The 23,665-nt window shown below is 42.5% G+C and overlaps 1 protein-coding gene across 3 annotated transcripts in view; it reads right to left on the reverse strand.

The window, feature by feature from the left end:
- Positions 1–23,665, reverse strand: part of LOC311426859 (WD repeat-containing protein 7) — a 97,794-nt gene that overhangs the window by 7,936 nt on the left and 66,193 nt on the right. For all 3 annotated transcript variants that reach the window (XM_084503585.1, XM_084503586.1, XM_084503584.1), the window contains 4 exons: positions 22,066–22,183; positions 21,161–21,310; positions 20,740–20,822; positions 15,861–15,960 (listed from right to left, as the gene is read on the reverse strand). In XM_084503585.1, coding sequence (XP_084359711.1) covers positions 15,861–15,960; positions 20,740–20,822; positions 21,161–21,310; positions 22,066–22,183 — 451 coding nt within the window. The remainder of the gene's footprint in view (positions 1–15,860; positions 15,961–20,739; positions 20,823–21,160; positions 21,311–22,065; positions 22,184–23,665) is intronic.

Consider the following 23,665-nt stretch of genomic DNA (forward strand, 5'->3'; position numbering starts at 1 on the left):
CCAGTATTTCTAATAATTAAATTTCCGTGTTCTTTCAAGTAATAATAGCAATTGCAGTAAAAATTTCAGGACTATACTGAGAAAAAGTATATTTAAATCTTCAAATTAATTTTTCTTCCTGTCCTTCAAGTGGCTTCTCAATAGCATCCAGATAAAGTCAAAGCACATATATTAAAATGTTTAACTTAATAACGTATATAACTTAATTTTTAATCTTACACTAATAGAATTTTGCATCAACCATTACTATTACTCAGTATGAAAATGTGACTGGCATGATCTGACAGGCAGCATGCAACGAGAGCAGAAAGTGACCTTGAACAGCAGTGTATAAAAATACATTTATCACCGAAATGGCATGCCGGCTGTCAGTCAATATATGCTTCTCATTTGTTAGGAGGTTCTCCTGCTGTGATTCCCTCATTACAATTTGCTTTTACTTCCTGGGCAAATGACAACCAGAAAATGAGGCAGCTTCTTTCTTGACCGAACTTAATCCAGAAAAAATTAGATGACAGCTGCACCCATCCAAGTGTTACAGGATGGTTGAGAAACGGTTCCAAAATGTGCAGCCTGACCATTTCACCGGCTCTGTAGAAGAGCCCAGAGCGAGCCTTGCATCCCCTGAAACTGTGACTGTGATCAGCACACGCACGGGGCTCCCCCAGATCCATCCAGCCCCCTCCCCAAACACCCAGATAACCGCAAACACTGAGTTTCTGCTCTCACTTCAGGAATGTGCTTCTCAATTCGAGAGTTTCATGTGGCACCATCAAAACCCACAGGGCACACTGTGAAACCAATGCCATGGTGGTTTCACGAGAGGTTGGTGGCAATGCAGTAGCATCTCAGAGCATTTGCAAGAGGATGTGTCAGATCACTCAGCATTGTTATTGAAATTTTTATCTCCATGGCGATTATTCTTGTAAAAGAGCTTTCAACAGCTCATCGGCTGAACTTTATGCTGTAACTTCCAGGAAAATAATTTACATAAGAATTGTGATTATGCTCGGAATACCAATGAAAACGGGAGAAGAAAGTGCTCAATATTTTCTCCAGGTTAATAGCATTTTGTGAGATGAAACATTATTTTAAATCCTTACTTCAAAGAGGTATATTATCAATTACAAGCAGTCTGTGGAAAAAAATACAAAATATAGATAGGAACCTAGAAAAGAGATTATACTGGCTAAATACCAGGCCTCTTGACTTGCACATGCTCGCTGCTGTGAAGCCCTGTAAAGTTTTAGATCTCAAACCTCAAGTCCCTCAAGGCTGAGGCTCAATAGATGCGAGGAAGTTTGAGCTGATGTCCCAGTGCCAGAGAGCACTTCTCATGGAGAAAAAATACTGAATGCTTTCCAGAAAGTCACAGCATGGAACAGATTTGCCATTTATTACGTGGACTTCACCTAACCAACGTGCAAAACGCAACTCACAGCCCTGAAGCGAACAGCTGTATAAATGGGTTTGTAACTGGAGGGGCAGCGGCTGGGGCACGCAGCATCTCCAGCCCCTAGCGCTCCGTAGGTGACACGCCAGACGTGGTGTCAGCGAGCCAGATTTTGCACATTTCCTATTCGAGCAGCTGTCACTAGGTTTTCGAGCAGGCACGATGTTCCCATAAATCCCCCACTTGTTCTAGTCACAGTGCTCCTTGCTAAGGCAGCGTTGGGCTGAAATATCTTCTGGAGCCCTGCTAACGATGGGACTTGGGGCTCGGCACGCAGTGCTTGTCCTTAAACAGCTCGGTTAGGGCGTGCCTCTTCCCTTCCAGCTCCACTCACCGAAGTTTTACAGAGAACTGCTTAGATATCACATTCATATTTGGAGCGCTGCAATATTTTTAACCTTTGACTTCACAGCCTTCAATGTACTCGCAGAGCACACAAATCCATAGTTCCCAAGTGACCTGAGACTTTTGTTTAAAGTGTTCAGCAACTCAAATGGAGTAGGAAAAGCTAACAAGATCAGCATATCCTGCCAAAACGCTAGGGTCTGGGGACTTAATTATCCTTCCAGAAGTGCCTTCTGCCATGCAGAGTCTGAGGAAAAAAGGAACTCGCACCAGGATTTTTGAAAGCAGCCTTCTGATTCTTGCTGCTCCTCACTCTAATTTTCTGACTGTGTTTCCAGATCTTTATCAGTTCCTGGGCAAATTGCAACCTATCGCAGAGCTCTGGGAAGCTGCTTTCGTTCCATCTTTACCATTCTCATTTTCTTCCAGAGTCAAAAGCGTCAAAATCAAGATTCTCAAAACAAGTGGAAATTTGGAAGGTCACGTCTAGATTGGAGAAAGAGGTCAGTTAAAAAATGCGTTTGCAACACGGTATTAAACAGTTCCGTATATCTACGGTGAGTCATGTTCAAATATGTGTTTGCTGGTCACAGGCAACCCTAAACGGGGAAACCTCAGTTTGACCATGACCATTTAATGCATTTTGAGCATTTTTTGCCCTCTTGCTACTAGCTGCAAAGTCCTGGCTGCAGACTTTGTTAAAACACGCGTACTAATATGCTCAAATTGCAATTTTCCTATTTTATCTTTTGAGGACAGTACAATGGCTATGCTTGTTTTCAAGCATGAATGTTGTGGTCAGGCAAAATCAAAAGGCAGAAAAAAAAAACAAAACAAAAACACATTAGGCCAGGGTAGACAGATTAAAATTTGCTTACATCCTAGGCTAGGATGAGACCTTCCAACCACGTGTATTGTTTACAAAAGATGCTGCTGATGGGACCGAGCTGTGGCTGACTTCAGCCTTTAGACTTTTAATGTCTGAGTAGGATGGAACAGCTAAATTAGACATAAATTTATAAACTTTATTTTCTTTACAGAAAGAAAATAAAGTGTAAAATTTTTCGGTGTAAAATTTTTATGCATACTTTCCTTCTGCTGCTGCTTCTAGAGATGCAACTAACTCAGTGTTTTAACAAATCTCTAAACTCAACGTGGGGTTTGTGGCCTCAGAGGATGGTTGGTAAATTTAATATCTTTTTCCAGTCTATTTGACTTTTGTAGACTGAATTGTATCACTTCAAAAAGGGAAAAAAAATCCTTAGTGGAATTGATTACATTGTCGACTCCCCACTTTGGAACCCAACAGCTGAGGCATAAGAGTTAAGCAAAAAGCTAGTGTTGAATCAATTTCTTATTTAATTTTTACTAACTTTGATTATTCGAAAGCTCTCCTGATTTCTGCTCTTGGATTTACAGTCCTCTCTTAACGTCCATCCCTGCCTTTCCTCTCCCAACAAGATGTTCCTGTATTTGTAAACTCCAGATGTCTCCAAAGGCAGAATATGCAAGCTCCTTTAAATCACTCTCCAACCCAACTAGAAAAGAGTACAGAAAGACACAAAAATGACTCTTGAAAAATTAGTATTGCTGATCGCCGTGACCTAAAAAGCAAATTCTGTGATTCCTGAGGCCTCATTACTTTGCCTGGCTACAAAGCTACAAAGTTAGAGTGGAGTTACGGCATGAATTTATGGTGCACTTAGCAGGCTGTAATGTGAGGCCTCTCTGTTTGCATTTTTTACTTGTAGCTTAATGAATATATTTATATGTGCAAAGCAGATTTATCTGTGATGCACAGAGGCAACTTGGTGCTGATCAACAATGTCCAAGCGGAGAGTTAATGCAGTGGAGTTACTGTGCTGTAAATTCATGCCTTGGATAAACCCTCACCAGCTTCCCATGCAGAAGAGTATCAGCACAGTCTATTCTCATAAAACACACTGCTAAATTACCACCAGCATAATTAAACACTGTTTTTAAAAGCCATTTGAGAAACTTGAAAAAAAAAATGTTTATTTTGTTATTGCATCCCTCAGGTAGCTGGATTTGCTGTTAATAGGCTGAGACCGTCTCCTGTCATAATGAAAATGAGTAAAATCCCTCAACTCTATTAGGCAGGTTTAGAAAGATCAGCTCAGGGTAAAACTGCTGCAGCCTGTGGGGAAAACGTGTCTGTAACACAGAGGATAGCATGACGGTTTCCTTCCCCTGCAATGCTCCCTGACGCTGGAAATAAAATGTAAGAGGAACAAAAGAGCAGGGCTTGCATTCGAACAAGCCAGCTGTACCAACAAGAACGTGAAAATGTTAAGTACGTTTAAGTCCCGCTGTAGTTGAAGCATGTCCCCTTAAATTTCTGCCCCACTTGCCAGCAGTGCACTTATTACTACCTGGTATTACATTACTATGGATTTTCCCTTGTGAACCTCGCCACGGCTTTTGTGAGTCCGATTATAAACTAAGCCAGGCGTCGTCGAGCACTCCCAGTCCCCCTCGCACACTGCCGTGGCTGCTCGTGGCCGTGCCAGGCCACACGGGTGTGTTTTCAGAGCCCAGGTACACGGCACTAGGTGCACACGTGCGACGTGCCTATTCCAGCACAATGCGATCTGCTGCGCAGCCTGACGGCTTCCACTCCCTCCCCTTCCTGCCTCCACTGAGAAAAGGGTTTTGGCCTGCAAAATTAAAAGGCTATGCTCGGTAATTATCTTTTATCTGCAATTTGAGAATGCGTGTTCCTACTAACAAGTTTTCCGGGCTCATCTGAACTCGTCAGCGTGACAGTGTCAGCGAATGCACGCACATGTTCAGGCTGCAGGATGGCTCTCCCTCCCTTCCTGCCTATAAAACACTGCAATCCAGAGCGCTGCCTTTTATTTACCCAGCAAACTTAACTAAAGCAAGCCATTAGGCATCAGCAACTATTCATTCCAAATATAATATTAAACAATTTTCTGCCTCGTATAAGAATTAAAAAATTGCAAAGGCATCTAGGTACCGAAATAAAACAATATTATGCACAATCCAATTACTGCTCTGCCTGTCGAAGCCACGGCTTTAATTCTGCAGTGAGCCAAACGGAGCACCCAGACCAAACAGCATCGATTCGAGCTGATGTTTAGAAACATTTTGCTTTGAAATAAACCCAAGCAGAAGTCAGGCTTCCCTTTAACCTCCTGCTGTAAGAGACACGGCTCTCACGCACACAAGCTCCCATCTGCATCCCCACAGAGCCGCCAGGGCTGCGATGTGATGCTGCAGGGACCCCTGCCCAGGGCTCAGCCCCGCGGGGGCACAGCTGGAGTGCTTGCAGAGGGCTGCCTGGCTGGACAGGGAATGGAAACCTACAGAATGAGATCGTCCAGCGACATGAGCTGCTTGTTTTCGTGGCCAGCCCTTTATGGCTCTGCTGCAGGTCTGCAGCTGGGTTGCAGGGCTCACTTCAACACCAGCCTGTGATGATTAATTACAAGTATCTCTATACATACAATTGTAAATATTTATAAGGGAAAGCAAGATTTAATCGATGGAAATAGACCAGTTTACAGTTTTCTTGCCCGTACTGTGTGCTTTTCCCTGCATGCCTTTTCCCAAACCACTCTCTGTTCGCAGCTAACACAGAGCTGGCCACAAGCACCAGCCGGTGTCCGGACCGGGAACGAAGGTGTCACCGAAACAGAAGGTTTCTTTATGGTAGCAAAGTTTTCAGAAATCACACATCAAAATATACAGCCATCACCACAGCAATGGACCAGCTGGAAATGTGCTCCCTCTGCATTCCTGTGCTTCCCAACGCCGGAAAGAAGAGCGCACAACGAAAAGCACTCACTGTCACAGCCTGTCCTCTCCACCCAACACTCTAAGACTTAGGTTTTTAAACAAAATACAACCAAACAGCTTGTTGGTATGAATGAACTGGGCGATTTTGGACTGGTCTCTGTGACCCAGCAAGGATTTTCCTGGCAACTTTAAACAGAGATAATTAGATCGACCCCAAGTTTCTGGATGCCACCTACAGTCAAGGGCAGAGATGTTCTCAGAAGTCTCATGAGTGACAGCACGAATCCTTCTGAGGCAGGTACCTTACACAAACTCGATGAAATGCCTGCTGCTTACCCACATAAGGAGGAAAAAAAAAAAACAGCCTCCAAAGTAAGAATGCAGGTGAGTTAATACTTATATGAGTTATCAGGGTTGTAATTAATGAACAGTGACTCTAAGTCTGCTTTGGCTCTGAAATAGCGATAGAGACTCCAAGGAGCAAAATATTATTAAGCAACTTTCAGACATTCATATTTTCCCATCATTCCAAAGTCAATAACAATCACGTATTCTAAAATCTAGTTACTTGAAATGTATCTCTGCAGTCTGTTACCACTGATTTAGTGTTCAGTTTGGGGGAAAAAAGGAACACAGCATCATTCTTTTCTATAGTAATGCACTTCTAAAGAAAGAAAAAGTTGAACCGCAGTTGCATACTGGTGATAACTTTGGTTTTAATTGCACCCAACCTGCTGAGACCGCTCTTAGTCTACCAAAAAATAGCATGCTTTTTTCTCATATTCTTCATAAATATATTAAAAAAAAAAAAAAAAGTATGACTCCAGGGTCATGACTTTGCACAGTATGTAAGTCACTTCAGAAACCCTCAAAATTGTCAGTTTGTAAAATCAATGGAAAAAAATGACGTTTGGAATGGGAAGTGTAATTCAGTCAGGACGACAGTGGCATGAGCACAGTGGCGCGGTATCAATGAGCTGCAATGTGGTACGTTTATCATTAGATAATCACTCCCCCAGAGGATTAGCAGCACACAGATGAACCTTGTGCCACATAACACACTTGGGGTGTCATTATCTCATGATAACCCCACTCCCTGCCATCTCCTATTGCTTAATTAGAGGTTACAAAGGTTATAATAGGACTAAAAGAACTTGGTGAACAGAACTTGCAACGAGTGATACCTTAATCAATTCAAAACCAGAGGCTGAGAATGTGCAGTCAACAAAGGCATCTCTGGAAGGCCATAAGCATGCATTATGTCCTAAATTAGGGAGCTAAAACTCGAGGAGAATGAAGAAATCTACACGTATACTATGCCTTATTCTCCCTTGACAAATGTCATCTTCTTCATGTAGCATTTTGCCTAATTCAAATGTCACGTATGTATATTAAAAAAAAAACACTTTATGATGTTAATTCACCTGAAATAAATTACCAAGCACATCCCAAGCAGAAGGAACAAGATTTCCAGGCTGTCTCATCAGAAGTAGGCTACATACACGTTCAAAAACCTTCATCCTGACTGCAAGATTACAAATCGGGCTTCTTAGTTGAAGTGTTTTATTTTTGGCTGGAAACTGCCACCCACCCTAAAATGCTGCGTTTTGTGCAGTCCCGCTGTCACCGAGTGCCCTGCCTGTATGGCTTTTGCTATGTTTTGTAAACAATGGCCACATTTGCAGATGGAGCAGCCACAGATCTGACGCACTCAGAACTGTTTTCCAATTCACTGTGAAACATCAATTATCTTTATCAAATAACAGTATCTCATCTCAGTCCATTATCAAGATGGAGTCTTATTTTAGCTGGACTGAAGCCCTATCTGTATATCAAGGCTGGCCGCAGTGCCAGAGTGAGTGAAAGGCTGTGAAATAATCAATAATCATCATCAAATTGTGGTCGACAGGTTGTGAGGATGGAAGTTTTTGATGAAACCTCAACCTTTTTTTTTGTGCAGCTGATAAAGCTTAACCTTTGCAATACCTGATAACTATGACTCAGTTAAAGGAAGCTCTGCATACACTTAAAAAGCTTTGACTGTTCAAAAAAAACAACCCCTGAAACAGCCTGCTTTCCGTGGATAGCAACTTCACACCATCTTTTTGTTACTGAGCAAGTCAGCAGACAAAGAGCTACAGCGACCGTGTTTCATGGATTGTTATATACACACCCTTGTGCTCCAACAACCAAGAACCACGCTCGGTCTTAAAGCTGTACAAATAAAAGGTCAGCCTAAAAAGGACAATCTCTGCATAACAATGAACAGAACCGCAGAAATAACAGAATCATTTCCAGCAAGTATTTGCCTATTTAAATGTAGGTAGCTCCCTATTATCCAGAATAAATCTGGGATGAGATTATACAATTAAAGGAAAAAAAACAAAAACAAAAACACGATATACCTACATTACCCTAATTACTTAGCAGCCTTTCTTTTAGAATTGTTATTTTTATTCATCCCTTTTTTATGATTTTTTTTTTCCAAAACAGAATTAAGGCCAAGAATAAGGCTGTAAACAGTTTTTGTTTGGGATTTTCAGTTTTCAGAACAGCTTGAGTAATCTCCAACCTGAATATAACCTCACTGTGAAAAATGTAGAGTTGATTTCAGCCATGTATTTCCCCTTTTAGCTATGGGAAACAGCTAAATAGCTATGGGTTCTCTAGAAATGGAAATTTGAGGAAATTTGTCAAAATTCGCATGAGCAAGCAGAATGTGAATTTCAAGAATGACCATTTCAAATTTTCTCGGCCAGAACAGTGTTTAGATAGGGTATGGAAATAGAAGCTGCACCAGACAAACCCCTTGTAAGCACAAAATTGCAGGTGTGTTTAGAGTCACTACCTTAACACACACACACAAACAACTACGAAAAGCAAACAAAAGCCCTTGATCAGCTCTTTTGGCTGCTGAATGCATTTAGGAAAACTGTGGAAGCTTGCTAATGGTCAGACTGAGCAAGTAGCGCAAAAGCTGTCTGGCATTTTGATTAGACAGCTGCATAAGTAAATACTTTAAAAGCCTTCACAAAACTTCAACAAATTTTGTGAGAACTGGCAATACCGTTCAGTATTACTTCTGAAAAATTGGTCATACATCTCCAGGCCACCGTTGCACGTCCCATGGGACACGTCCAGCACCTCAACCCAAACCGCCCTGTGACTGTGTGTCTTCATGCTCTGCTCAGGGAGGTTTAGAGCTCCTCAGCAGTGGGAAGGGTTTTTGTCCTCTTCACTTGCACCAGAGGCACCTGGCCCGTCTGCCTGCACTGCATCGTAGCTCATCCTGCACTTGGCCCCAGTAGGAAGGCTGTTAGCAAGCTACTACAAGTAGTAGGCTGCTACCAAGTGATAGAACAACATGGATGTTGCAGAGCAGGGCAAAGCTCGTGTTATTAGCTGTAATATTAACTACAAAGCTTACCTGCTTGATGTAAACCTCCCCAAGGAGAGGAATGTTTCATACGAAATTGATACTACTGAAATATTTATATAGTATAATCACTGTCAACAACGCAGTTTTATACAAAAGAGGTAGTATCCAGCTAGCTTACTGAAATTCATATTTGATTACAGAAGTCAAAACCCTCCCGGGGAGAGACTTCTGAGAAGCATTGCCTCATGCAGGAGGCCAGGCCTGGTGGTGGCAGGGACCCCTCCAGGTTTCGCCCCCTTCCCACCCCAGAAGCCATCCGTCACTCAGCTCCCTCCACTTCCAACCTCGCTTTCCTGAGAGAGACATCGCTGGTGATGAATACACGCTGAAATACTAAATGCAGCTCTGGAGACCGCTGATGCCACGCTGATGGATGTGGTACTAGGCACTATTAAAAAAAAATAAAATACCTGCTCTTACAAGGAAGCTGGGTCTCCCCTAGGTGCCGAGGGTGCTCTGCATCCCCCAGAAGGCAGCTCATCACACTGCAAGACAGAAAAACTTCGGTCCTGCTCCAGATCCTTTACATCCTATCATCTATCTCAGAAAAAAAGCATTTTTGAAGGATTTAAAAATATTCTCATCACAAACCCACTAATTCTCCAGCTAGGGAAAATGCTGAATGGATTCAACAGTAAAAACTGACTACATTTCTTTCTGAAAATATGCCAAAGTTTAGCTGTTTTAAATAATTTAAACTTAAAGCATTTTAATACTTTATTGTTCGGTAGTTTTATTTATGCAAAATTAAAGACATCCCCTCATAATGGCAATTAGCAATAATCTGAAGTAAAATAATATTATTGTAACAGATGACACTGCTACAAAGTGTTTACCCCCATAATCTCCTCCAAGATACAGCCATTTTAGAGTAAAATGTAATTTAATGAATTTGGAAAAATCTGGTAACTTACTAGCTAAAACGCTGAACTGATTGATATTTCTATTTGTCATAATTAGTTTGGAATTTAATGTCAGCATTTTAAATTTCAAAAGCAATCCTGACGTTTTGTATCATCTCACTTTTCATAATAATATATATTTTTAAACCCTCCCGGCATTTTTTTTTTGATTATTCAAACATATTAAGAGCAGTTTTCATACAGCCTCACGTAACCTGTCTCTGAGATGTGCAATGCCAGATGCAGGAACAAACGAGCTGCTTTTTCTGTGCGTAAACGGCCGCCTGGCAGGATGGAGCTCAGCCACCACACACGGGTCCCCCTCGAAGCAGAGCACAAAGACAATCCTAAAATCACCACAACTCTTCGCCCCACATAAAATAAAACGCTCTCTAGAGCGGCAGCTGTTGTTCTAAGGGTAGAGCAGTTGGCTTCCAGAGTTGGGTAGCAATAAGATAGTATGTTTTATTATGAGTGTCATGGAGACGGTGTGAAAAATCAAGAGCCATAGGCAGTAAGCGGCAATGGGTCAATAATGTTCACCGAGACATTGTGTAGATAATCAACAACAAGGCCCTGGGTTCTCTATGCACTGCAAACAGCTGAAGGGCAAATCAATACAGCCATGGGAAGGACACTGCCCGGCCCCGCTCCCCACAACGAGCTGCTGCTAGGGCAGCGAGGCACCCTAAAAACCAAATTAATGCAAACTTCGTGTTGCCCTAACGTCAGGCGTTGGGAATATACAGTAATGCTCAGAAAATGTTTAATAAATAATTTAATGAGAGAGGGAGAGAGAGAGACCAATCTCTATATTAAATTATAGAAAAAAATAGATACCGAAAAATACGTATTTGGAAAGCTCACGATACAACAAAACGTGCCTGCAATTTTCATTTCAATTCAACGCCTTAGCAATAAACTAAAATCCAAGCCTCCTGAAATGAATAAGATAGATACTGGAACATGAGAGTTTAATGTAGAACAGTTTAAAAAATTGAAGTATGATAATTAATAATGTATCTTTTAAATTATTAAGCAGAAATCACACGTTAATAGAGGCATCCGTATCTGCAATAACAATGATGCAAACCAAACGCAAAATACTGAAATGCAGATAACTGGCTTTGAGGCAACATTTTACTGGTAGTATTAATAATTGACACTTTGTTAAATAAGTGATACTAATATTGTAAATTTCTCGGGAAAAAGAAGTATCATATATAAATGTTGATTTATTATTTGTTCAAAAAGGTGATTCTTGACATCCATCATTCTATTAATCATTAGATGTAATTTCTCAGTCGGTATGTACAACCATCTTTCTTGAAAACAAAATAAAAACATGCTGGAAGGAAAAAAAAACAACAACAAAACAAAACATGAAATGCTTCTGTTTTCCATTATTACAGCTAAAAAGCCTGCCTTTTTTCTTCAAGGAGATGATAAAATTCCTGCCCTATTTCACCTATAGTGTAAAAAATAAAATAACCACATTTAGCAGGGCACATATTTGGGATAGCAGTTTGTTCTGCTGATGATAATTACTATGAAATTTTCTACAAAGCGTAAACTGTGTTAATTCTGTGACAGTGATACAAAAAAGCCACGCTCCTCGGATCTTGCCATCAACCGGATTTAAAAGCAACGATGATTATTATTTTTAGCGTGGCTGGCTGAAACGAAGAAACAACCTCTTCAGCCTTATTTTCATCACCGTAACTATTTCAGTATGCGCAGCAGTAAGTTATCGGATTATATTTTCATGAATTATTCAGCGTGGACATCAGCAGCAGGCGGGGGCGAGCAGACGCGTGCTGCGGCCCCGCTGGCCGAGGGGCTTCCCGGCACGGCGCCCGCCTCAGCCCCTGCAGCTCCGCGGCCGCGAGAGATCCCCCAGCGAGATCAGGAGACGTGTGGGGAGCGGATCTCAGCGCTGTGCTGGAGTTAGGATGCGTTTATATGCTGTGATGTACCGGATTCATTGCTGTGTAGGTGTCAGCAGCATCGCCTGGTCCTGCTGCTGCTCTCCCAGAGCTTTCCCGACGCTGCCGGGGATGAGGGGCTGAGGCAGCAACCCAGGACCAGGCCCTGTGAGAGCACCGGGCATGGAGCACTACGACATGATGGCACGGAGATGGGGGAAATGCTGACAATGCTGCTGGCAACGACAACCCAGCAGTAGGTTTGGTGAGGCCAGGCATCAGCCGCATGCCCTCGGCTGCTGAGGAGGAAGCAGACCGCCTGCAGGCCTCCCGGCGTGAGCCAGGCTTGGGGCTGCAACTGAAATCCTCTCATCGACAGCGAGCTGTGACTGCTGAGCGCTCTGCAGCACTCACGGCTGCTGGTGCCTGCTGGAACTGCTGCAGAAGGCAATGAGCGGTGTTTTAGGTCGGCTTCGGTGCTACGGGGAGCTCAAAGATTCACTTCTTCCACCCGCAGGTTCCTGAGCCCCAGCTGTTAGGGCCACCCGAGATCTACGCCCTGAGCTGAGAGGAGTTACCTCCGGGACTTGAAAACAAAACGTGGCAAAACGTACTAGGAATAAGTAAAGAAACTAAAAAGAAGGGGAAGCTCCTCTTCACACACAGGCATACCAGGCATGTGCCAGAAGCGTGAGACATAACATGGGGTGTTGTTTTGAAAAACATTCACATGGAAGGCTTGTAAAAGCTCTGCATGTGTGTGCTTCCACAAAGGTGAGAAAGAAAGATTTGGGGAAGCTAAGCAGTAAGACTGGAATAAACAAAAAATGAATATTTTGCCTAAGGATGATGAAGAAAAATGGAGAGAACATTCTGGTGATGGAGTTTTAAAGCCCTCTGCTCTTCTCCCCTTACAGAACAAAGGCTGCCTGCACATACCGGAGAGCAAAACCCAAGGAGAGGAAATGGTTATTTAAACTAAAGGTCAATGTTGGTACAGAGGCTTAAGTAACCATACCTACACTGGGGTGGGAATAGAAGAACAGATTTCTAACCCTTGATATTTTAACCCGTCGGTATTCTGGAACCGACTTTCACTCGGAGCACTGGGTGCCAAGAAGGCCAGTTTGCTCCAGCCCTTCCTACCTGCTGCAGCAGGAGCAGGCCTTCGCGTCCCCAGGAGGTCCCACCTGCAATGCTTGCATCTTGTTCTCCCCCTGTGCTTATCTCGGCTCCAAGCTCAGTTAACGTACACCTTTAATGATGAGTGCAAGTCAGGGGAAAAGTGAGCTGCTCCCACATCTTCCTATCCCTGATTAAAAATGGGTTACATGTGAATTACCATGAGGTAATTTCAAAACTTTCAAAACACTAACATATTTACTAAATACAAAATTATTTTTACAGCTTCAGAAAAAGAAAATTCAAAGACTTTTTTTTTTTTTTTTAAATAAATAGCAAATATTAAGCCTTTAAAAAAAATCCTGTAACTTCTGGTAATTACTGTCTTTCAATAAACATTATAAACGGAAAAACAAAATGACCTTAAGATAGACAGCAGGGTGGACTGACTGACTTCTTGCTCTGCCTTACAGCAGGACCCTGATTCCAAAAGGCACTTCCCACATAACTGTTCTAAGTCATGCTCAATTTAAGCATACCTAAGCAATTAAAATATTTTGATAAGCACTTTGAAAAGCTTAACTTTTTGTAAAAACAAAAGATTGTTGAGCTTTTTGCAACATTATCTTCTACACAATCCTAAATTTATCTCCTGTCTTCTGAGCAGCCTGAAATCTGTAACTGTGAGAAATAACTTAAACGATTGGGTTTGGAATAAGAAATCTGTATCCAATAGATGGCGTTGCCCCCTAATAATATATGTGGCCCTCAACAGATTTCTCTGACCTTATGAATAATAAAATCTGCAAAGAATCCTGTTCAAATTTTCCTTTCATACCCTCTTCTGCCCTCCACACCTTACATGGTAGCTTACTAAGAAAGTAAGAAAACAAGTACTGCGAATATTCACTAACACATCAAATTAAGGCAGTGAATTATTCAGACAATTTACTGGCAGAAATCTGGAGTTAGTTCCGGGAACCAAACACAAAAGAAGGCCAACTAACACGGAAGTGACACTAAATCAGATAAAAGTGTTGCAACCATCAAGACAATCACCTTTACGAGAGCTGGTGGTCATTACACAGAATCCAGTTTAAAAGAACTCTGGTCTTCTGCAAAACTCCTGTAGACTGCCAGATTGTGTAAAACGCTTTACAGAGCTATCTGGAATTCACACTGCCAAGAAAGAACGTTCCTAATTACTCCACATGCTATCAAACACCTCTGTTCACCTTGGAGCCAGTTCAGTAGATGAAGTATGAATGAGACAAAGTTAACCAGTGCTACCAGCCTTGCATTTTTAAGTACTGATGCTAAATGGAAGAATGGGCTTTGTCACCCATCTCCTGGTGCTCTGAAAACAGAGACATGTGAGGATGTGGATGGTTGTGCTTTTTTTCCCCCTCCTCTCCAGCAGGATCAGGAATTAGCTGTTAGCTTGAGATGCCAAGACTTCGCAGACTTATCTGGACTTTGCACTCTCAATTTTCGGTGCAATGATGCACACAGAAAGGAATTGTGGTCGGTGTCTCTTAATGGCCAGCAGGAGATGTTCAGCAACTAACTGCTTTGTCATGCTGCTTGGTGAATAGCTGGGAGAAAAAGTAATGCAACATGTATATTTGGAAACGGGAACGCAGAGAGCTGTGTGCAGCAAGGCATAATCTTGGCCAGGTGCTGATGACAGGACTGCAAGGCAGCAAAAATGCTCAGTGACATCTGATATATCAATATAAAGCAGTTCTTGTGGAGTAATTTTGTAGTTAAATTAATAAATCATGATCCAAACAATGATCTAAAACAAGATAGAACAGTCCACTGATACTCTTTGCCTGCATTATATAGCTATTATGAAATAAATTTGGCCAGCTCAGCTTCCACAGACAGCTGTCTAAACAAAAAATACCAAAACGTACAACGTTGTTAGCTACTAGTTTTGGGAAATAATCAAAATTTCAGAACAGAAAATGAACCAGCCATGTGTACCTTTGCTGGCACACAGTTCTGCCAGCAAAGTGCTAAGTGACACTGCAGATTTAGCAGAAAGAAATCTATGCTACCTTGTCTATAATGCACATTTTAGAAGGACTAAGGACTAGTCCTTTTAGTCCAAGTTTAGAAACAAAAAAACATATTTGCACCCAACAATTACATTTGCATTTAAAAAATCCTCAAACCAACTGAACAAAAACTCTCCCCAAAACACTAAAAAACAGCCAACAATGACAAAACCAACTAATAAGGCAGATTCAAAATACAGGTATTTTATCCAAGTTTTACATGACTACTGAAATTCAATGAGGAAAAAGAGTGGATCACATAGCACGAGGAATAATAAAGGGTCCTAGCAATTAACTTTTCTGAAAATGCTTTGTTACTTCAACATTTGTAATTCCACGCAAATTCAAGCAAAGCGCTCATTTCAATGTTATCCTCACACATATCCTCTCCTAGGTGCGGGGTAAGAGAACACGTATCTTATTTAATATCAGGGAAGTGGAAATACCTCAGATGGAAGCACCGTGCCATTTCACAGAGAGGAGTTTTAGGAAGAAATAACCAGTAGATTTTCTTTGGGACTTCTATCGTAGATAAGCATGCTTCTATAAAGCTTAACTTTTCAAATCAGATTTTTCATTTCTTTCAGAGCAAGGGTATCACCTAACTTTAGGCTTTCATTATTAACCCATCTGTGGCACCCATTCAGTTCCAGTGAATGAAGACAGTAGGGCTCTATATACTTTGAGTCCTTCATTAAACTATTGATCCCCTTAGCATTATCCATAATGTTCCAGCAGCTCAGCATGTCAACTGATGCAGAGCTTGCTGCTCTTTCCTTTCAATAACTTCCACACTTTATGGGGAGGAAGTCACAATGATTTATTTACCTGACATTTCCCAGTCCGGATGTCGTAGAGGGCCACTGAACCATGGCGAGCTCCAACTGCTATTCTGTGACTCCGCTCGTAATAGCTGACCATGTAGAACCTGAATTGAACATTATAACAAGTAACAGGTGAGATCTGACCTGTCTGCATGATGTTCAAATTAATTTGCAATGCCATTGGGTAATTAACATTAGTGCTGGAACAGAGATTTGATTTCAAAATCCATCAGCTGCCAGTATTCATATGTGGCATTTAGCAAACAAACCCAACTGATGTTTGGCTCATTACTGCAGAATCCTATCGGATTTATTTTTTTATTTTTACTAAACAGCGTTACAGCAATTCTGTTGAGTGTGGGAATAATCTATGCAATAATCACCAGTTCCTGCAATGTCCATGTGCAAGCGTTGTTTACAGCTCTACACCACAATAATGCTGGATGTCAAAGGGTTACATGAGACAATCTCAACACCCTGAACGATTTCAGAGCATTTTTCTTTGAAAGTCAAATGAGAAAGGTTCAAGGAAGCAAAGGGAAAAAAAATATGTAAATTAAAAAGAAAAAAAAGGAAAAAAAAAAGGACAAGTCATCAAACTACCTCTAATACAACAATATTCAGGTGAAAGGGAGCTGAGAAGCATGTGAGAGTCCTTAAAGTTCGATGTGAGTGTATGCTATCAATCCGAGCACAAAAAATAGAGAAATTCCTTGGATTTTGCAATCTTGAAACACAAGAGAATCAGAATCCTTATTTCCAGTTGAAACAATTGGGGATATCTATGCCTATCTTCTCAAAGGAAGTACAGACGCGTGAAAACTGTCACCTGCATTTCCACTTAAATTTTAATTCTAATTTTTCAGTTAAATTTTACTACAGCAAAAGCTGCCAGAGCTTGCTAGAATCGGTCTGTAAAAATATGCTGCTGACCACATTTATGGCTTCAGACAGCAAATCTTGCAATGATCCATCTCCTTGTTCGTAGGGATTCCCAGAGTGCCATAGCAACTGCTCTTACAGGGCTGCTACACTTGTTTCTGCAGCGCAGGATGGATTTGGGAAGGCAAACAGCACCAAACACGGTGTTAACAAACAAACAAACACAAGGAAATGAAAATCATTCATTTTTGTGCAAGAGAAGGGGCAAGGCGACCTAGCTCAGAGGCACTTCTGCACCCCTGCCCTCCCGCACCCCGAGGACCACCCGCCCTGCAGACGCCCCTGGTCCCAGGCCTGCAGCTTCCAGCTTTGCTCCCGAGCTCCAGGAGCATCCCCCTTGCATCTCCCTGCCTGCACCTCGGTGGCTGGGCTTCGAGGCAGATCAAAGGGAAGGAGCCCGCTGTGAAAGAGCCGGCAGCTCAGCGAGCAACGCCAGCTCGGGAGGGCAAGGCAAAGACAAAACCCGTGTAGGCAAGGGATGATGTCCTGCACAGTCACAGAGCGTGTGGGCAGGGCAGCAACACACCTTATTTGTTTGTTACTTAATGGTAACAGCAGCAAGATCTTCTTATTTATTATTAAGAAAAAAAAAAAAGGAAGAGTGCTTAGAAAAAAAAATCAAAAGCTGTTGGGAAGCAGCTAGGGAACAGGAAGGGCAAGAGCCAGTCATGAAAAATAGGGGAGAAAAAGGCTAATGCTGTGGGCAAACAGGTATCCACAGGGTCTATAGCATGTCCTAAACAGTGAATAGCATGGGAGAGCTTTCCCATTTTTCACCATTTCATGCCAAACTGCAGTCACCGACACAGTTAACGTGGTGCCTCAGGTGAACGGGGAGGGGGCTACTTGTAAGGCTATTTCAACCTTACATAGAAATACACGTCTTGTCATCATGAGTAAAACAGAATACAACCAAGTTTCTACATGAGATGTTTTATGTCCCCTTTATTACATTTCTGAGTGGGCACAGTCGGCTGGTCTCCCCCGGCAGACACCGGCTGTGATGTGGGAGCACGCAGCATTTCTCTCCCTGCTGCATTTAAATGGCCCTTTAGACAGAGAGCTGAGTCAGGATTTCTCTTTGAGAAGAATCCATCAGTCTCCGTAACAACAGAGGATTTGTGGAAAAAAAAGCTTCCAGGAAATAGACATTTTTGAGCTTAATTTTATACAAACCATCTCCTCCTTAGACTGACGTTCTGTTGTCAGCTCTTTAGCCCCGCTCTTTCTCATTTAGTTAGCTCAGTATTGTTGCAAGCACCCCTAGATTTAAACATTTTAATCCTTTGCCTCCCTTTCTAAACCTCTGTATGGTAGAGTTCAATAGAGAATGATATGCCAGCATATATTTAGACTACACTACGGAGTCATTTCTGCAAGCCTAGCTGGTGCCTCCATATCCATCATTGGCATCTTAATGGAAAGCCTGCTCTGAGTGCTGCTCCATTACTGCTCTTCAGAGAAACTTCAGTCAGCCAAAAGACAGCTCAATTTAACGCGGGGGGAATCCTGCTGGAACCAAATTAACAGCGCTGCAATCGCTTGTACCAGCTAATCCTCCAAATTAAAGGACGAGCTGGAGCTTGCATCCTTCTCCCCGCATTTTCCAAATGAAACCAGTGTGTATGAGGATAAAGACAAGCGTGGTGCTGTCTCCCTGACCTTGTCTCCCTCACCAGCCTCTCCCACTCGTGCCCGTGGACAGCCACGCTGCAATGTCACTACTAACACTGATGGCAGCAACACGGGCCGTGCAGCAGCAGGAGGGCTGGAGAAGAACAAACCTGAAGGTGCTCCTGTGTGGGCATGAGCACCAACCTGATGTCTGTCCCAAGCAGCTCTGCGAGGGCAGAGCTTATTTTGATAAGAAATGAGTTTGCACAGAGGATGCTAAAAGGCAGGACAATCTTCTATAAAAAAAAAAACACCACTTATGGGAAAACCATAACCATATGCAATAAAAAATGCTGCACGGTGACGGATTTACTTCATCACAACCCATCAGGACCGAGTCATGCAATTAGGAGCACGACTGCTCCGTTTGTGCAACAGCAAAAGAAAGATGAATAAAGGAGAGGGAAGATAATCTGGGGCTTTAACCCAGCACACCACTGCTCACAGCTGTGGCTTTTACCGTTCCACTAAAAGCAGGGACGTCACTTCAAGGGTGCAGCACAGGCACCAAACAAGTATTTGTCATGGCACAACGCTGTGGCAATGCCTTATTAAAGGCCACGAGAAAAAAGGACCTGCACACCTAGTGAAACGAGTCAGACACCTGAATGGTTTAGTCACAACAGGTGTGCACGCAATGCCGTGCAGCAAAAGGAGCAGTAGGATATTAAAAGAATTAATGGTAGGATTACGTTGAAATGCTTCCACTTGGAGGCTCTCCAGACATCCAACGATTTGCTGAAATCTTACGAAAATCTCCATTGGGCTGAATGATCATATCAGGGGGGTGCTGGATCATTTTTACTGTGGCTATAACTACATGTAACAGGAAATATTACTCGTCATTTAAGAAAATTTTAAGATAACTTATAACTATAAAAGTACAACAGAAACAGGGAGATTTTTTGCGTTAATTCCACTTGCCCTTGCATTTATATGTTAAATTAAGCCTTTTAAAGGATCAGGAAGAAAGAAGACTACCTCTATCAGTATCTTATCTGTCAACAGGATAATAGCTCTTTTCTTGAAACTATTCAATATTTTAATAGCTTATTAAATTAAAATGTAATGGTTGAGAGATGAATGTTTTAATTTATCGGCTGTACTAGTTTAATAGTGTGACTGGGATATTTATCATAGTCTAAGGATGCTGTAAATGTTCACATGTCTTAAATCCCATTTTACTATTAGGAGTACCAGTTGTGTAGTAAAGCAGGAGCTGCCTACAAGATCTCCTGCCTGTGCTCAGCTCCCTGCCAGGGTCAGTGGGAGCCCCTCGTGCCTGTCGGCACCCTCTGACCACGCGGACATGCGACCACAGGGGACCACCACCACCACCCTTCTCCTCCCCTGTGACTTCTGCAGTTATCACTTGTTGTTTTCAGCTTGTTTCAGCTTCTGTTCCTGCTCCCAAACTGCACGTCGTCCAGTGCTGCCAGTGGGAGAGACGCCCAGCACCCAGACCTCCGGGGATCAGGAGCCCCCATGGTGCTGGGGCCTCTAGGACAGCAGTGCCTGTGTGGCCAGCGTGTGTCTTCAGCACACCTGGAAACCTCCTGCCACCTACCTCAAACTGGCTGCTCCTGGCCTGGTGGCAGCGTACTAACAGACAGCAGCTGGCTGAAAGGTGTTTATGGAAGCCAACACAGTGCCCGCCAGCTGTACGGGGTATCTGGAAACAACCCACCACCACTAGACCCACAGATACTCCTAGCCAGATCCTTATTTTCTGCTCTCACCATGCTAGTCACATCCCCCCTGCCCCTTTTATATTTTTCCCTGCAGCCTGCACGATGAGGTCAACTAGCTCATTCAAGCAGGTCCTGCACACGTGAATCTAACTTATTACTCAAAAATGTTATTATCATTTTTGCAACAATGGCAACAAAGATATTTATACACCCTTTGACAGAAACCTGTACAATTAACCTGGTCAGATTGTGCAGCTGTTCCAGTGGAGCAGCCAGGATGTAGGAAGGGGCAGCAGGACACAAATTGTCAAGAGACTGCACAATGTTTTCATCTTTCTGGACTTTTAGAATACTTGAACTTTAAAGAGTTGTTAACACTTTTCTAGTCCACATCTGTCAGATGTGAATGTAAATTAAAAGCCTGTAAAGGCTTACAGGTGAGCTAAAAACCACTCTTCACATTTGCTGCTTTAAGGGGCAAATATCACACAAAAGACTGTTTCACTCCAAGTAAGAAATTTATCCTTCTGGTGACCTTATAATTTTCTTCACTGTACTCTTGAGGGAAGAGCGTACCTGCAGATGGCTGGAAAGCATTCCTGAAGACCTTTCTTCTTAACTAAAGATCCTTCAAGGCAGTACATGATGATATCCATAACCTCGGAAACACAAGTTAATGTTATTTGATATTACATATTTCATAATAAACCTTCTGACAGACAAAAATAAAACATTTCTGTGCCTGACTGCAGCTTTGATATCTAATTTAAAGTATGATTGGGATAAAAGAAACCAGAACTGGCTTGCACATAATAGTGTTTACCACAGCAATGGTACTGGCAACTTGAACCCTTTGGAGCACCAAAAAACAATTATTAGAAGACTAATTTTTGGTAAACGTAAGCTTACCAAACACACAGAATGAAACTCTATAATGCTAGTCCAGGCCAGTACTGCTGCATCGAAACCTCAAAGACGTAAGGCAGCACAGCCTTACCTCCACCAGAAGGTCCACGACGTCGGTAGGCATCTTCTCAATCAGTATTTCAATGACTCGTAAGATCTCTCCTTTAGCCCGAGCAAGTGTGGTGGTGTGGATATTCTGCTGAGACTGCGTGTTCGCAGCCAGGGCGGTGTGTCTGTGCACCTAGCAAAGAGCAGGGTTTATGCAAACGTGCCTTGCTGTATATTCTCCATCTCTGCTTACTGTTATATGCATGCTACTTTGAGAGCCTGTACCATGCAGAACGTTTTGCTTCCCTTTGAGACACACGGATTATTTCCCATACCCCGTTATGGGTAGAGCTAAAGGTTAGTTTTCCTTATAGCAGTTTTTAAACACAGGTCTACCTTTTTAATTCTCAATCTTGTAAAATGTGAGGTCAAGATGAGCAAATGCTTGGGTCCTGATTATGTAATTTTCACATATTGCTGCATATTTCTTTGGGTATTAAATGTCTGCTTTATAACAGGCCTTTTTTTGGCCAAGTGAAAGCTCCAAGCACTTGGGTTTACTCAAATGGCTCTCAAAGACAGCGCCCAACCTACACTAACCTCACAGCACTGTCCCCACTCCTCACCCCCAGACTGCACGGCTAAATGTCCACCCAGTATGAAATAATACTTAATTGGGTGGGGTTTGCACAGCCAAAAGAAAGCTGGATTTTACACATCGCTATCTGAAGTTTGTATAACCAGTTCGTCAGGACACAACAAATCAAGCCAGGCACGGCTCAACGGCTTGAGTTCAGCACGAAACCGCTCGTTAATTACGGGTGACTGGAAAGAGCAATCCGCGGGGACACAAACACTTCGCTCGCTCGTTTTCCCTTTTGGGGAGGAAGGGCAGGACACGGGCTTGCTTCTGTTTCGCAGAAGGACTGCTGCGAGGGCCCAGCTCACCTCCTTGGCGATGGTGGTGATGAAGGCGGGTGGTCTGGCCGTGGCGATGAGCGAGAGAGCGTGTCGCGCCGAGCGGGCAGAGTCGGCCGCCGGGCTGAGGGGCAGCCCCATTGTGATGCTAAACGGGCACCAGACAAAGAGGGGAGAAAGAAAAGGAGCATTAGAAATATAGAGTGAAAAGATTAGAAACAGCTTATAATGTCGGTTCAAGGTCAACGGGAGCACTCAAACAGTTAGAATATAATGGACTCCCAACAATGAGCGGTGATTAGGAGTCAGGGTGTTCTATCATCAAATACAAAATCGAATAATTAACCATGAAGATTGAAAACAGTATGTGCATCTGTCCAAAGTGTTAAAAAGGCCTTGTTAACAAATTATCTGTATGTGCTGAATACGTATCACAGAAGCGAGGACAAGGCAAATGAAGAATGTCTCCCAAAGAATTTACGTTTTACTCCTTTACAAAATCTTAAATGCAGGGTGAAAAATATCCCGTTTATAGTAATTCTACTTAATTCAGCTAAGCACTGGTTACAGGAGATTAAAGCGAGAAGCTTCCTGAAGACCTAAAGCCACTGAATCTATTCAGTGTGATTTTATTCAGCACATGACTCAGTTACAGAAGCATGAAGAGATGACAGACAGCCTCGTACCCTGTACTTCCTACTTACTATGAAATTATTCTCATGCTCTTTAGCATTTCTAACACTCGGGTTTTTACCGCAAGCCTTCAAATAACACTAAGGGATTAAGTGGTATCTAAATTTTCCATACACTGCGTTTGTACTTGCTGTGAGAAGATAAACGTAAGAAACAATAAAATAACAGTAAGTAACTTGTAACTACATTAAGCAAAAGTAAAATCCAGTATTTGGTAATTGTGACAGTGTGTTACCTGACAAAAAAAGATACACAGCCAATTTTGGTCTGAAAGCTTAATTTCTTAACATTTCTTTAACTATCACCATTCCCTATGCCACAGCAGCCTGGGTGTTTGTTAGGCTAATTGGACATTATCCAGCAACTCTACCAATCCTTCCTGCACTCACACCCACAGTCCATAAACCACCCCAAAGGTACCTCTTTGGGCTCACAGCTCTGTGCCTTTAGGAAACCAAACCACTGCATAAAGGTGTACCTGATCCAGCTGAGAACTGGACTACAAAATTCAACAACACTTAAGAAACCCTTTTAACGATGGTTAAAGATTATGGGAGAAGACCATGGTGGCAAAGCAGTATTCACCTGCTGGCTTTGGTGCACCAAGAGAGAACAACTCCCCAACAGAAACCAGCAGCAGTGTGGGAGGAAGAAATGGCAGAAAAGAGCTAGAGGGAAGACCACGTTTTTGGAATTGGGCTTTTACAGAAGGGGAAGAAGCATCTGGGAACCGGTGTTGTGTTTAGTCTGAACACGTAGCCCTTCCTACAGAGGTCTACTCCAACAGGTCTACTGCAGAAAGGAAAGGGAGACACAAGCCAATTTGCCAGCTCTAAAACATTTTCAAGTTTTCTGTAACATATATTCTGCTGCTATGACCACGCTTTCACCAAGAAGCAGCACTAGGGTTTTGTTTTGCTTCTTAAATAAAGACAAA

The sequence above is a fragment of the Aythya ferina genome (genome assembly GCF_964211825.1).
Source record: "Aythya ferina genome assembly, chromosome: Z".
NCBI classification, from domain to species: Eukaryota; Metazoa; Chordata; class Aves; order Anseriformes; family Anatidae; genus Aythya; species Aythya ferina.